General features: G+C 38.5%; 1 protein-coding gene across 2 annotated transcripts in view; it reads right to left on the bottom strand.

Moving 5' to 3' along the window:
• PLPP1 (phospholipid phosphatase 1) overlaps positions 1 to 13,953 on the bottom strand; it is a 62,041-nt gene that overhangs the window by 22,932 nt on the left and 25,156 nt on the right. Inside the window, exons 2-3 of one of the 2 annotated variants that reach the window (XM_085043566.1) lie at positions 10,477 to 10,628; positions 6,879 to 7,159 (exon numbers count right to left, since the gene is read on the bottom strand). In XM_085043566.1, the coding sequence (XP_084899692.1) occupies positions 6,879 to 7,159; positions 10,477 to 10,628 (433 nt within the window). The remainder of the gene's footprint in view (positions 1 to 6,878; positions 7,160 to 10,476; positions 10,629 to 13,953) is intronic. The other variant, XM_085043565.1, reaches the window with a different exon arrangement.

Here is a 13,953-nt window from a genome sequence, read left to right as displayed (position 1 = left end):
ATTCCCAGCTTTGCAAAGTATTGATGAGGAAGAACATGGTACACTTACAGCCTCCCTTCTGCAACTGCTCCATGTCTGAGAGCAGGATACTTAAGCACTTGACAGTCCTGGAATAAAAAGGCTGCTTGGTTTAACATGACAAGTATAGATCACTACTAAATGCATATAATTGCTCTGCTTTCTCCATTTTAAAGAGCACAAAATACCTGGGGGAGGAATGACACATTTGCTATATACATTTTTTTGCTTTAATGAATTCTATCCCCTCCACTTTCAGAAACAGAAACCTGAACTGTCTCCTTGTACAACACTGAAACTGCATTGTTATGGAACTAGTATCAATATTTCAGTTTCAAAATTGTGAAATAAGGTTTGGAATTGCATTCCTGAAAACTAAGTTTTATTATATGTTTTTTATAAACCCAAAAGCTGGACCCAGCAATTACCCAGGTTTGAAATTCAATCCAGATTTTTCAGTTGCAGTCCAGAAGGACAATAAAATTCCATCACAAAGGGACACATCTGGCATTTATAAAATCCAGATTCTATACATGAATGAAACAAAAAGGCCTCATATCTGTATCTCAAGAGAAGAACCAAAACAAGCCAGCAATACCTCAACAGTAGATGTTTTAAGAGACAGGAATGCTTCCAAATCTGCACCTTAAATGAGAGCTCAATAAATAAACTTCAGAGTAAAAGCTAGTAAATTGAAGGTTTCAAGCAATTAAACCATATGTTGATCCTTCTCCTTTTAACTCACCATAGGGTGCAGCTGGAGAGGGATAAAAACAAAATGTAAATGCATTAAAGGTCAGCAAGGAGAAAGATCTTTTCAGCTTCCCAGGTCTTCATGCTTAGCAGTAATGTTCAGAGAAAAGAGGTACTATCCAGTCACAGAAGATCCAACCACGATTACTTAAAAGCCAGACTTCCAAGCCCATGAGTCCATGAGACACGCATCCAAGTGGTGCTGAAGAAGGCAGATGATGCCATGATGAGGCTGTCTAGATATGTTTAAAAAGTCATGCAAAGAAGCCAGGGTGTCCCTCAGATAGTTTAAAAAAATAGATCAGTATTCACAGGGCTTTGTCAAAACTCGACAGCTACCTCCACATTAATAAATATTTAACCCACTCTTGCCAGTCACTGTAACAAGATCTCCACGCTCTTCAAGATGATGTGGTCATTAATAACAATGGGGGGAAGGTTACTAAAATGGTATACTCAAAAGGGTAGAAAATATTCTTTTACAAGAAGCAAGAGAAGCCAGCATATTTGTTTTCTGAAATGATTTAATCCTTTTTCTGGTGATATTTTAGAAAGTTTTTTTTAATACACCTTTCACCATCATCAGCATAAAAATACATATTTCACATTAATCCAAAACTATGAAGAGTAACTTTATAACCCAAATACCAGGTATCTGAATTGATTCTTAAACTTGTATCCACTAAATGGATTGGTCTAAGTCTGTTTCAGGTACTTACATGCCCACTATGGCACAACAAAACGAGGTACACTGAACATGCAAGAAAAGGAATACATTAAATAAAAGCCTGCTGCTTTCAAGGGTTGTAAGTTCAACACAGCATTAGCAAATTTGTGCTTCTCCCTCCTTACTGAATACAGACATTGTAAACCTACTTTTTCCCCCACATTATTACCCAGGAAATTATTTTTAAACCAAAAAATTTAAAGGAGCATGCTGTAAAGCTTTGAAGTTCTAGGGAGGCATCATTTGCATGAGCACTAACTAGTACATTATGACACCTCAGTATATTATTGTCCCTGTGAAATTTTTCAGCAGACACTGAATAAAAGTACAGCGTATACTTCAACGTTTATTCTTAACATTTTGTGGATAAAGTGTAAGTTTACATAGTATCAGATTCAATATACCTGACCTTTACGCAAGGCTTTAATGCGCAGTTTGTGCTGCCAAGTTTAAAAAACTATATATATAGATATATACCAAAGTGACAGCACAATCCTAAATTAAGTTCTAAAAATACTGTAAGCTTTATATAGCACCTGCTACATTGTTTGAGAATTAAATAAGACTAATTTAAATATTCTTTCAATCACACACACGACTTGTCAATACCAGAAGATTGAGTTTGGGTTTCTTTGTTGTTTTTGCGGAGTTTCTGTTCAGTTTTGGCTACCTTTTTTTTTTCCCTGGGAAGACTTAGGCAGTTGTGTTTGATTTTGTTTTAGTTTTTATTTGCTTGTAGAAAGAACTTGATAAAACTGGAGAGAAACACCTACCACCATTACTAAGTTCTTGCCCTCCTCAAGAAAAAAACATTGACAGAACCTTTATTTAAACCTCATTTACAATATTATTTACTTTTTGGGGGGATTATATTCTACAAGCAATAGGAAATGCTCATTCTTTGCTTAAGATGACAACTAACACTGACCTTTATGAGGTTCAGGTTGGTCTGGTCAAATGCATCCCCTGGATTTCTGATCCTACATCCTAGAGATTACAAATGCTTGTCTACACAAAGGCAACCAACGTTGCATTAAAAATTCCTGATTGCCAAGATGATTTTGGAGCCACCAGTTGATTTTGCCAAACCATGGCAACGTACATCCCAATGATACAGTCAGAATGCACGTTATCACCAGCTTGGAATCTTGAAGAACAATATATTTCAGCTTAACTGAACAAAGACCTTATAAAGTTGTCTTTTTTCCCCTCTGGTAGATGCTAAAAAATAAGTCTATTCCAGAGCAATCAAGTGCTCATATACTAGATTAAAAGAGCAGCTCTCCATGCTCTCCTTTGTTACTCTACCAGACACTCAAGCCTTACTGTTTACACACTCATTTCAGACAACCAGCAACTACAGCTAAGTACACTTATCAGAGGAACAGTGAAATACTAATTCAGAGCTGCTGCTGCTGCTGAACATCTGTGGTTTCTGTTAAGTCTTTTGGATAAAGGAAAGCTAACAAACAGGCTATATGAACAATCTGCCATGGACTGGCTAAAGCAGACAGGTTTGGGAAATATGCCTTAGCTGCCAATAAGCAATGGAGGAGCCATCATCTGTCCTATCTGCCTACTTCTTGAGGAATTTGGGTATTTTGCCAACCCACTCAAAGCCAGGCAAAGGTGTGCAGTGGAAAGACAGAAGAAAAAGAAAACAAGCGAAAATGGAAGCTGCAACAGCCAAAGAGAGAGATTAGCAGACACTGCTCACTCACACCTGCACTTCATCAGGGTTAAATCCTGGCACACCTACCTATTTTACTGAGCCTTGCTTTGCCTATTTGAAAGGGAAAACAGGCAACTGACTAGTCATCATCTTTATAGGTGCTAAGGAAAGTACCTTAAAGGCAATTCAGTAGCATTAAAGTATGTACTGGTACATTAAAAGTGACATGCTAATTGCAAGCACCAGTGACAGGAGGACACCATGACTTTTATCTCTCTTGATTCATGGACACTAAAACTTGTGCTTCTATATCAAACTTACTTTTCTGTAACTAAAACAAGCCAGGTCAGGCAACTTTGAGTTACTAGTCCTAATATTTATTTAGAGGGAATACTACACAGCTCTACACACAACCAGCTGACATCAAACCTAACAACACATCCATAAAAGCTTGAGATGGCAGTTCTGTACAAGTCATTCACCTCAGGAAAGTGCCATTGAGTAGCTCATTGCAAGCTTCTGTGTCTAGTTTAAATTAAGTGTGAAACACCACCTGAAGAAAGGATTGCCTTACAAAGAGGCACAGAAAAAAGTACACTTTATAATAATATTTAACTAGCAATTTTTTATATAACCAATGATTTCCATGCCTATTTTAGAGATCTTCAAGTGCTACAAACTTGGATGTATATGTGCCAGCGCTTACATGAATCTTTCGGCAAATATGAATGAGATTTACTAAGCACACAACTGTGCTTGTGATCCTTTTTGCTGAGACACCAGTAGTAATGAAAGTGCAAATATGCTATAAAAGTTGTCAAGGAGAACCTGAGGTGTTTAAAACTGAAGAGGACTGCTTTCAGCATGATAGACAGCAAACAAGATGCTTCAGTCAGCAAGAATTACCTTACTAATCTCAGGTTAGAAAGTGAAACCTCACTGAAATTTACCATAATTCATGGGCACTTTACTCATTTAGACAATCTTAAATCCATTGATTTATATTCCTGATAAAGCATGCAGGTATTGTAATACTATGGGTGGCACTGAACAATAAAAAAATAATTACTATCTTTCTCTCATGCTGCCATGTTATAACATAGCAGACACATGCAAAGTGTTGGAAACATCAGATTTACATAAAACAGTACGGGAACATAATGTACAATATGTTTGCCTATTTTTGAACATTCTCAGCCTCCAACCATAACTTCTGGGCTTCCAGAAACATAGGTTGTTTTCTGGGGGTTAGTCTTCTAGAAGTTTTTGCAAATGGTGTTTTGAACCCACCCTGAACCCAACTCACACATTGCAAGTACTATTACAGAGCTTAATCTTCATGTGGGAGAAAATAAGCTAAATCACATTACCCCTTCCAGTCTTACTGTCACAGAACAAATGGAAACACTGACTGATTACCTAAATTCTGTACCACTTTCAGAGTATCCTTTAGAAACTTCAATCTTACACCCATCTCTTCAACACACACACACACACACACACACACACACTTACTCTGTTTCAGACCAAGAGGTCTGATCTACTCAGAAATGATGCATACCAAAAGTATTTTATACTTTTGATTAGTATAAAATGGTTAAAAGAAATGAGAAGGGAGGACTAATCAGAAGAACAGTGGAATAGTGGAATACAATATGAATAGTGGAAGCACACAATGAATTTTTACACTGTTCTCATTGTTTTCAATGAAATAAATATTAAATTTGTCTTTTTGACTGTATAATCCAGCATGAATATTTGAAAATATTCAAATGTAACTTCAAGTTTTACTACTATACAGGAATAGGTTCAATTCAGAACATAGGATTTTATGTGAAGCACTATGATTGCCCCATATTCATTCCTTCTTTGCATTTCTACCTGCCTATTTAATCTAGGCAAATGAGAATAGATGGTGCCAGGTCTGCCACTAATAATTGTGTTAACTGATATAGAAATTCATTTCTGGGTTACAGCTTGAGAGGCTACTGACCTCTTCCAACTTGCTGTTAAAACTCACTGCAATCCACCTCCTTCTCCTCTTAGTGGGCTATTAACTGAAAGGTTAATGCCCTTGGGCACAGGGCCTCTTTGTGGGCACATGACCCAAGATCACCGAAACCCAGTTTCCATACGAAACCCTGAAAGGTTTACTGGGTCACTGCATCCAAGTCATTCAAATGTAAGGACAATATCCCTTTTTAATCTATCCTCCCCTTCTTTGACCACCCTCTAACTTTTTGCTTACAGCTTCCTGCGCATGGAAAAGCCTCAGCTGAGAGCAGAAGCCCCACAAGCAATCTTACACTCAAGTGAGCAATTCAAGGCAAGCTCTGACTAGACAGGACTCACTCTATGGGCAAACAGTGGCCACAGAAAAAGGGAACACAACAGTTCCCCTTTTTGTATTTGGAAATACAAACATAATAGCTGATCAGTTAAGAGATGACAAACAAAAATCCTGCTTCCAATATGCAAGTCCGATTTCAAAGCAGAGGGGAAAATTCAAGGTAGGTGATCACGATGCCATTGCTCCTCCATACTATTCTTATTCAAGAAAGACCTCTTTTTTGTTTAAGCACCTGGTAACTTTTGTTTTTCAGCATCCCCAAAATGCAGAAAGATTTATTTCAGGACCATTTCAGTCATCACAACCAATTCAAATTTTCTCCATGTACCTCTGTACATTCAAGAAGCATTTTTATACACAAAGAAGTTAAACTAAATGGAGCTGGCTGGCACTGGCTCTGTGGGACATAGCAGCTTCTCAAAGAAGCTGTATCTTCTGTCTACACATACCCAGTATACTGTTCTACTGCCTATCCATGCACTTGGCTCCTCTACCACCAACAGCCATTCACATTTCATCAACATTTTCCTATGACTACTGAGAAATACCACACATGCTACTGGAAAATTATAGGGAACATATGCTAGAAGAGCAAAGGAGCACAGAGGACAGCGAGAAAAAACTGCACACATCTATTCAAAAACTACAAAGAGAAAAGTTCTAACTAAGAGGGTGTATGGAACTGGAAAAAGAATGGCAACAAGTCTCCATAAATGTAAGGTTGCAGAAAGCTCAGGCAATTCAAATTATTCTGAACATACTTCTAACATTTCCAATAGCACTCAAACACTGTTTATAGCACAGTGACTAAACTTTGATGTGTCACATGCTTTATTCTTGTTTCCACAGTATCTTGCTGCAACTGAACTGGCAGACAAGTATTTCAGATTAAAAAAATCTTAATAATAAGCAAAAATTAACAGTGTGATTCTCCTAATAGTCTGGCATACATTTATATGGATGTGCAGTTTTTATTTGCTTCCATTCCAAAACTAAAACATTTCCTTTGGTATTCAACATCCAATTTCTAAGGCAGATTTCAAATTCTTCTCTTCATTGGGGTGCAGACATTTTAGAAGCATAAATAAAAGCCAATTGAAACTAAAAAAAATGCTAATCACACACTTTTTCCAAATAAGCAGAAACAAACATAATTTGGCATTTATCTATATATTAATAAAACAAGCTTTCACAAATTGGAAAAAAATCCCAGTGTCTAGACAGGGTTTAAGTTGAAAATTCATTACAATAAATTTATTCTAGGAGAAGGACAAGAACTGCAGCAGCATTGCCAAACCCATTGTCTCAAGTTAGCAAACACATTACACAACCAAGTATACAAGGTTAGTCAGACTCACCTTCCCTCGCTGATTTTTGCTTTATCTCCATGACAAGTGAAGTTCTCAATGTAGCCCAAGCTGCAGTTGATCCGTGCCCAGTCGGGCTGGCACACAGCAAGGAAGTGAGGACGCAGTCTACCTATGGAGTACTTGGCAATGTCTGTCAACGACTGGCTAGCAGCTGCCCCAAAAATGAAGGTCCCAATGCCTTTGTAAATAGTGGCTATGTAGTTATTTCTGACAAACGAATTTGAGTGCAAATGATTATAATAGACTGAGAGAGTCTCTCCTACGATTATCTGAAAGAGAAATAAAGACAACAAGTTAAAAACTTTTCTTTTAAAGTATTATGCTATCTTTGTTAATACTCAGACATGAAGTTTCAGGAATTATTTTTTTTGTAAACATTAAGCTGCAAAATTAAGTTTTCCAAGAGTCAGCAGTAACCATGTCCAAACATTGTAAACACTTTCAGAGAGAAGAGAAACACCCTTTTGCTTTACCCTACTTTGTGTTGAACTTAATAATATTATTTTCAGAATACTTATTAAAACGAAACGTTCTCAGAATAACATTTAACCATACTGCTTGGCAGGGCCCTAATTAGAAATATTTTCTCCTGTATAGTTTCTTTCTACATTGGGTCTTCTTCAACCAACTTCTCCTGAGCAACATTTTTCTAAGCTTGTTAGGTTTTTCATGAAACCAGAAACTATTCTGAACAGCCAAGACTTTATTTCCAGATCTGAAAGGCCAGATGTTTTAACAAAGAAATTTCCTATTCCTCATGAAAATTAAATCCTTTGGGGAGAAAAGAAAAGTAATGAGAGTAGGGAAAGACTGGTCTTACTGAGGTCTTTCCAAGGATTTTTCACCCTGCATCTCCAAGGTATATGTATCAAGTGTTGACAAGAAAGCAGATCTAATTTTGTTTTCCTGCAACATCATCTTTTGCAGAAAGTAAATTTTTCCTTATGCCAAATACAGAACTTCAGATAATTTGGATATTGAACCAGATGGTCCCATTCTGCACAAAATGCATCAATTCATACAGATGATCACATGTGTGGGGGACTGGATGTATATATGTAAAGTTATCTTTAGAAATCCTGTAAAAATTAAAATTATGGCTCCATCTGTCACTTGAGAGTGCCAGGTCCTGGATCCCAGAAGGCAGAGCTTTGGTGAGTGAAGCCATCACTTAGACACTGCCACCCAGGCACACAGTGACAGCTTGTCAGAGGCTTTGCATGTGAAGGCACATAGACAATACCATCAGATGTGTGGCACTGAAGCTTTACACCATACCCAAACATGGACTGAACCAGAGAAATACCAGAACATTGACTGGAGCTGACAAAGTGTTCAGTAAAGTACATAGACAATCCACCAGAAAGTAACCTCTTCAGGAAGACAGTCGAGGACAAGTAGCCATGGACAGGTAAATAATGAAACCCTTTCAAAGAACATTGCTGCAAAACCTGCAAGAAGGTAACTTATCTCAGCTGAGGTAACAAAAAATTAGTTGATGTCAGTGCAATTACTTCACTGGACAGACATCAAAGAATATTCATTTTCAATAATCTGACTGAGCATTGAGTAAAAGGACACCAATATTTGCTTTTACTGTCTATGAAGCAATCTTCACAGAAAAGCCTGATTTCACAACTAAAAGATGGTCCCTGATGTTGCAAAAGAAACTCTGTTAGCTAAATATTCATACAGGCTCAAATGGAGATTTGATTAATTCACAAGGAATACATCCATTAAAAAACTATATTCAGTGGAGCCTTTTCTGACTCAGGAAGTCCCTCAGCTGCAAATGGCTGGTAGCAAAGTACTAAGGGCAAAACATCAACCTTTCCATGCTCTATTCTGTTCTTCATCACTGCTCTAGAAATGAGATAGGTTATAAGGGCTTCAGGTGCGACCACGCACTGATGCTCTCACTAGCAAAGGCAGTAATAGGGTGAAAAAAAAAATCTTCTCTTAAATGGCAGGATCTTTAGCATAAACCATTTTCCAGTTAACAGAACACACGACCCCTCCCCACACCCAAAATTTCATCTGCTTCAGAAGAATTTCTGCAAGTTTTTGATGCAGCCTTTCCAAGAAAAAGGAAACCAGGCAAGTCACAGTTTCAATTCTCAGACCATATTTCTACATTTGCAAAAAAAATTCCAACAAAGAACAAACATGAGCTGCAAGTTGACCTTTATGTTGGATCCTTGATAAAAATCCATGCAGTCCCTATGCAAGGCAGAGTTAGATTATCATAATACCCCTCCTGACTTTACCCCATCAGCCCAGAGAAATAGCTGATCAATACTGAGGATTATATTTAGCTGTGCCATTTCATTTTTGGTTCCTAAATATATTTGGATAAATATTTATATGCCTAAAAAGCTTATTTGGCATAAGTGAGTTTTAACTCTGTTCAAAGTGTGTCTCTGATGAGCTTGGATGCCACCCAACAGAACCATCAGTGGAGACTGAAGCTTTTTAGCACATGTGGACAGGGATATTGAGGCCCCTGTTGAAGGGCCATTGTATAACTCAAGTGCAGTCCCAGCAGACTTAGGACAAGAAATAGTTAACTGAAGAGGTCCAACTGTCCCCTCTGCTCATGAGGACATGTCCCAGGTACTTTTTGCCCCAACACTGGCATTCTTCCAGGAGCCATTTGCACTCCATATAGCTCAAAGAAAGCTGCTGTCTTATGCCAGGCTAAGGAATTTCACTAGCTGATCCTGGCTCAGACAAGCCACAAGAGGTGGACCTCAACTGTTGTCCATGCATAGTAAGCTATTAAGTTAGCTCCACTGACAGCTTATAATTAAGTATTAGGGATGCAAAGTCACTATATGCTTGAGACAGTTCAGCTGAGCTAGGAGCTATGGTCAGAGAGAGATCCCAAACTGGTAATCACAGAGAATCTCTCCAGCTCACTGATCTGGTGTAAAGAGTAGGACAGAAGAGAAGTACCCTGTTTTCAGCCAGGTTAGGTGCAGTGTGAAAGTGAGGCCTCACAGTAATTTAAATACAAATGGCCCCAGAGTTTTACCCTGACCTTTAGGGAAATATCCAGGGGAAAAACTCCACACCTACTTATTCATTTTATTCTATTTAAACTTTTGATACAATCTGACTGGAAGCCATGATATTTCCCTTAAATAGGCTAGTAGCTGTTGTTACGCTTCCACATACAAGTAATCCCAATGATTTTGTGGCAGATAAAAATGCACACTGTTATTCTGAAAGTAGCAGGTTCCAAAATAAAAAGACTTCAGACAATCACAATACATTAGTGTTATTTTCAAAAAATAAGGTGTTTTTTCTCTCAGACTATAGAATTGCACCATCATAGTTCTAAGGTTCTTCGGTATTCTTTTTCTGTTCTATAATTCTAGCTGTTTGACCTCAGTTAAAGAAAACCTTTTAGTTGTTACCAGAACACCGTTTGTACTGCTTTAGACACTGGCCTAAGGACATTATTTTAAGGTTGAAAAAAAATCTTATGAAGTACAGTTTTTCAAGCCTGTATTAACAGAGTGCCCCTCCTCCCTCTTCCCCACCCCCACTGAAGTTAAAAGCAATGAAGAAAAGTTTAACTTACAACAATTACACTGAAAGGAATAATTATTCCTGCTAACAACTTATAAGAAATGGTGTCCTCTTTGTATGGATACCGGATGGATTCATCACTACAGAAAACGCCTCTCTGGAAGGGGACACGTCGTGAACTGAGAATTGCAAAAGGCAAGCCCGCTGGCAAAAAGGAATACAAAATACATTACAAAAGCAAAACAAACTGCCGATGATCATACCCCCGCATTTTCAGAGAGAAGTGCATAAAGAGGAATGGGCATGCAGGAAGTTAGAAGGTTATGCACTTCCCTTGGCCAATGACTGCTGCCATGACTTGGCAGCTTCCAGGAAGGATTGCTGAATGAAGGAGAGCAGGGCAGGATTCCTCTCACCTTTGTGTTTGTGGCATTTCAAGAATGGAAGCATGCCAAAATCGTGACCAAGTAATAGTTCAGTGACAACCACTGAGGTGCTCAATCTGCTGCTACTGGCACAATTATCAAATATTTCTTTATAGTCCAGTGAGCAACAGTTGCCCTGTACACCTTCTCTGGACAGCTTTGCAAGTCAGAAAAGCATAAATAGCAGTTTATGAAAGCAGAAAAGGAGGTGCTTCTCAGGGAGTGCAAATGCAGAGGGAGTTTCTGGGAAGGTAGAGAAAAGGAAATTACACATGCATGAGATCCCCTCAGTTCCTCATACACTGGATAGCTTCCTAGGAGAACATGGCCACTGGACAAGCCCTACTGGAGATTTTATTCCCACCTCTTCCACCAAAGATGATGCCTTTGGCTCAATCTAATACCAACAGGACACAATACTAAGGTGCACCATGCTGCACACTATTGCATGTCAAGACACAAACCAAAACTAGTCATTTGAACAGCAAAGGTTTTAAAAAAACTCAAAATAGGATGCAAATCACCACAAACTAATAGAACCACGTTTCTAAATCCTGTTCCTCCATGCTTAACACACATACAGAATCTGCACAATGTTCATGAACAGGGATGAATACTTTGGACAGGAATGACTGCACAGAAAACAAGAAGTGGGGGGCTACAAACAATGTTTAACAAATCAATAAATAATCTTTAACTTAGAGATGTACAGCCCAGTAGCACAGAAGTCCTGCACTATGTGCTCAAAATTCAGCAGTATTGCACATGAAATGCATAGTACTTTAGAGTTAGACAACAAAAACTATCTGGGGGAGACACTCCCATCTACCAGTAAGGGATCAGAAAGAAAAAAGAACAGCCTCCCTCCTTTCTTCCCAGCAGAAAGAGATGATGCTATAGTCTCAGCTCTCTCCTCAAGATCTCTGTCCCAAGGCATAGCCTACCTCTTCCTTTCCAGATATACAGCTAGCCCCAAATAAGCAGGTGCAAATAAAAGTAAAGATGTAAAGAACAGGAGAAAAAGTAAGAAAAAAAAAGATACCAACCAAGCACCATGAGAATTATTAGGGAAGAGACTAGGATCCTTTCCAATCCTCTTCCCTCTTTACCTCCACCCATGAAGTCCTCTAACCTAAGCCTGACTCCTGGGACTATCACAGGTGATACAACTGGGATTTCACCAATGATTTGCTATCAATTTGTTTTGTTCACACCATAAAGTGCTAAAAAGAATACCTCCATTTGAAAACAAAAGAAGAAATAACAAACTAATGGTTCAAAAGCGTAAAATTTCCTTAAGTGAACTCTGGGGAATGACACAGCCTTATTCCTCAATCAAGCAGTTATAGGTCCATCATATGGACCCATGAATTCCAGCTAAACCTGTTGCAAAGAACCATGTACCTTCTGTAGTGTTACAGTCATGAAACCAGTAGCATGTAAAACCTCCCCTCCAAAAGTGTCAGAAAAAGACCACCGTCATTGTCAAGAGGGGTTATTTCCAATTCCACGCCAGTGGGACTACAACTGACACAGCTCTGGAAGCCATCCAAGCACACCAACAAAGCAGAAGGACAGCAGCATGGGCTAAGAGCCAAGCCAGAGCCTCACCAAAACACTGCATTATTCAGATATCAGCCAGCACAGAGCCCAGGAGCTGGACTCTGCAGTACAGTGCAAAAACACAGCCTTTCCTACTAGGAAAAAAATCATCTCCCTTTCTCTTAACAGGAAGAATATCAACGATTTGAAACACACTGCAGCCCAGACCTCATTTTTCCCCTCCCCTTGTGTTGGTACTGTGACAGATGTCATGATACATCAACTGTTTAGTATGTAAATTACTTGTGTCAGGGATGAGACAGAAGCATGTGCAGCCATGGTGAGGGAGGGTGACTTGTCAGCACGACATGGTATTTCCAACACTATTTATTCTACAAAATATATATGGAATGAAAAACTTCATTTCCCCTGCACACATACTGACACATTCAAAATTGAGTATTTGAGAAAAATTTATTGTTTGGATCCTCAAAAACAGAATTAGGCATACACAGGTAACAATTTTTTAATTATTTACATGGTTACTTCTTTAGTAGTTGGTAGTTTTGATTACCATGGTAAAGCAGTTGTTTACAAAACTATATTCAGCCAAAAAAAAAAAACTTATCACAGCTTCAGCACACTGCCACAAACACCTGTGATTAGTTAGTGTCACTGAGATATCACGCTTGCACGATACTCTGCATCACCCTTTTTAAAGACCTGCTCTGTGAATAATGGTGTCATGGTGGCTTACTCCTCATTTCCTCTTACCCACACCTCAATGTTTCAACTTCTCACAGTAAGAGACTGAAAATTTTCAGAACAATGGGGCTATTCAGGGGAGAGCTTTTTTAAATGTAATTTCCAGCTACTAAATCAGAAATATAAAGCAATGGTGTGTGAATCATGGGAATGAAGCCCCTTGTGCAGTGATGATGATCTGTGCTCTTCCATGCTAAGTGAAGCTGCTTGAAGTGTGCATGCTCACTCTTCAGCAATATTGAAATTATGATGTAATTAGCCTGTAATTGCACCTTCCTGTATGCAGATCATGCAAACAAAACACCAAACAAGTCAAGATTTGTTTTTGTTTTGCTTTGTAAGCAAGTACGAACAGCTAAAAATAAAGTTACTGTCGTGGCTTCCAGAAATTCTTTCCACCTCCTTTACTTTAAGTCTGAGAAGTTCTGGGTATCTACACGGTACCCATCAAGTTGCCATTAAGTAACCATTAATTGGAAGAGTTATGCCTTGAAATACAACACTGCTAATACACCTTATATAGTAAACATAACAAGTGTTTCTTCAGTTCCCCCAACTGCACAACAGATCCAAGAAGTAATTCCACCAGTCATTTACCTTATCGCTGTTCTCAGCAACTTTCAGGGTTGAAAGGATACACATGCCATGAAAGTTTGACAGAAAAGTTTTAGTTTCTAAAAATAGATTACAGTAAAACTGATCATATTAACACTGTTAAACTGTGAACTGAAGTCACAGAACTATAATATTCGTAATTCACCTCTTGCTCAATCCAAGGCAACCATTAGCCTGAAAAA

Source organism: Lichenostomus cassidix, chromosome Z (assembly GCF_008360975.1).
Source record: "Lichenostomus cassidix isolate B80296 chromosome Z, HeHo_3.0, whole genome shotgun sequence".
Lineage (NCBI taxonomy): Eukaryota > Metazoa > Chordata > Aves > Passeriformes > Meliphagidae > Lichenostomus > Lichenostomus cassidix.
This window is presented reverse-complemented; position numbering and strand designations above follow the sequence as displayed.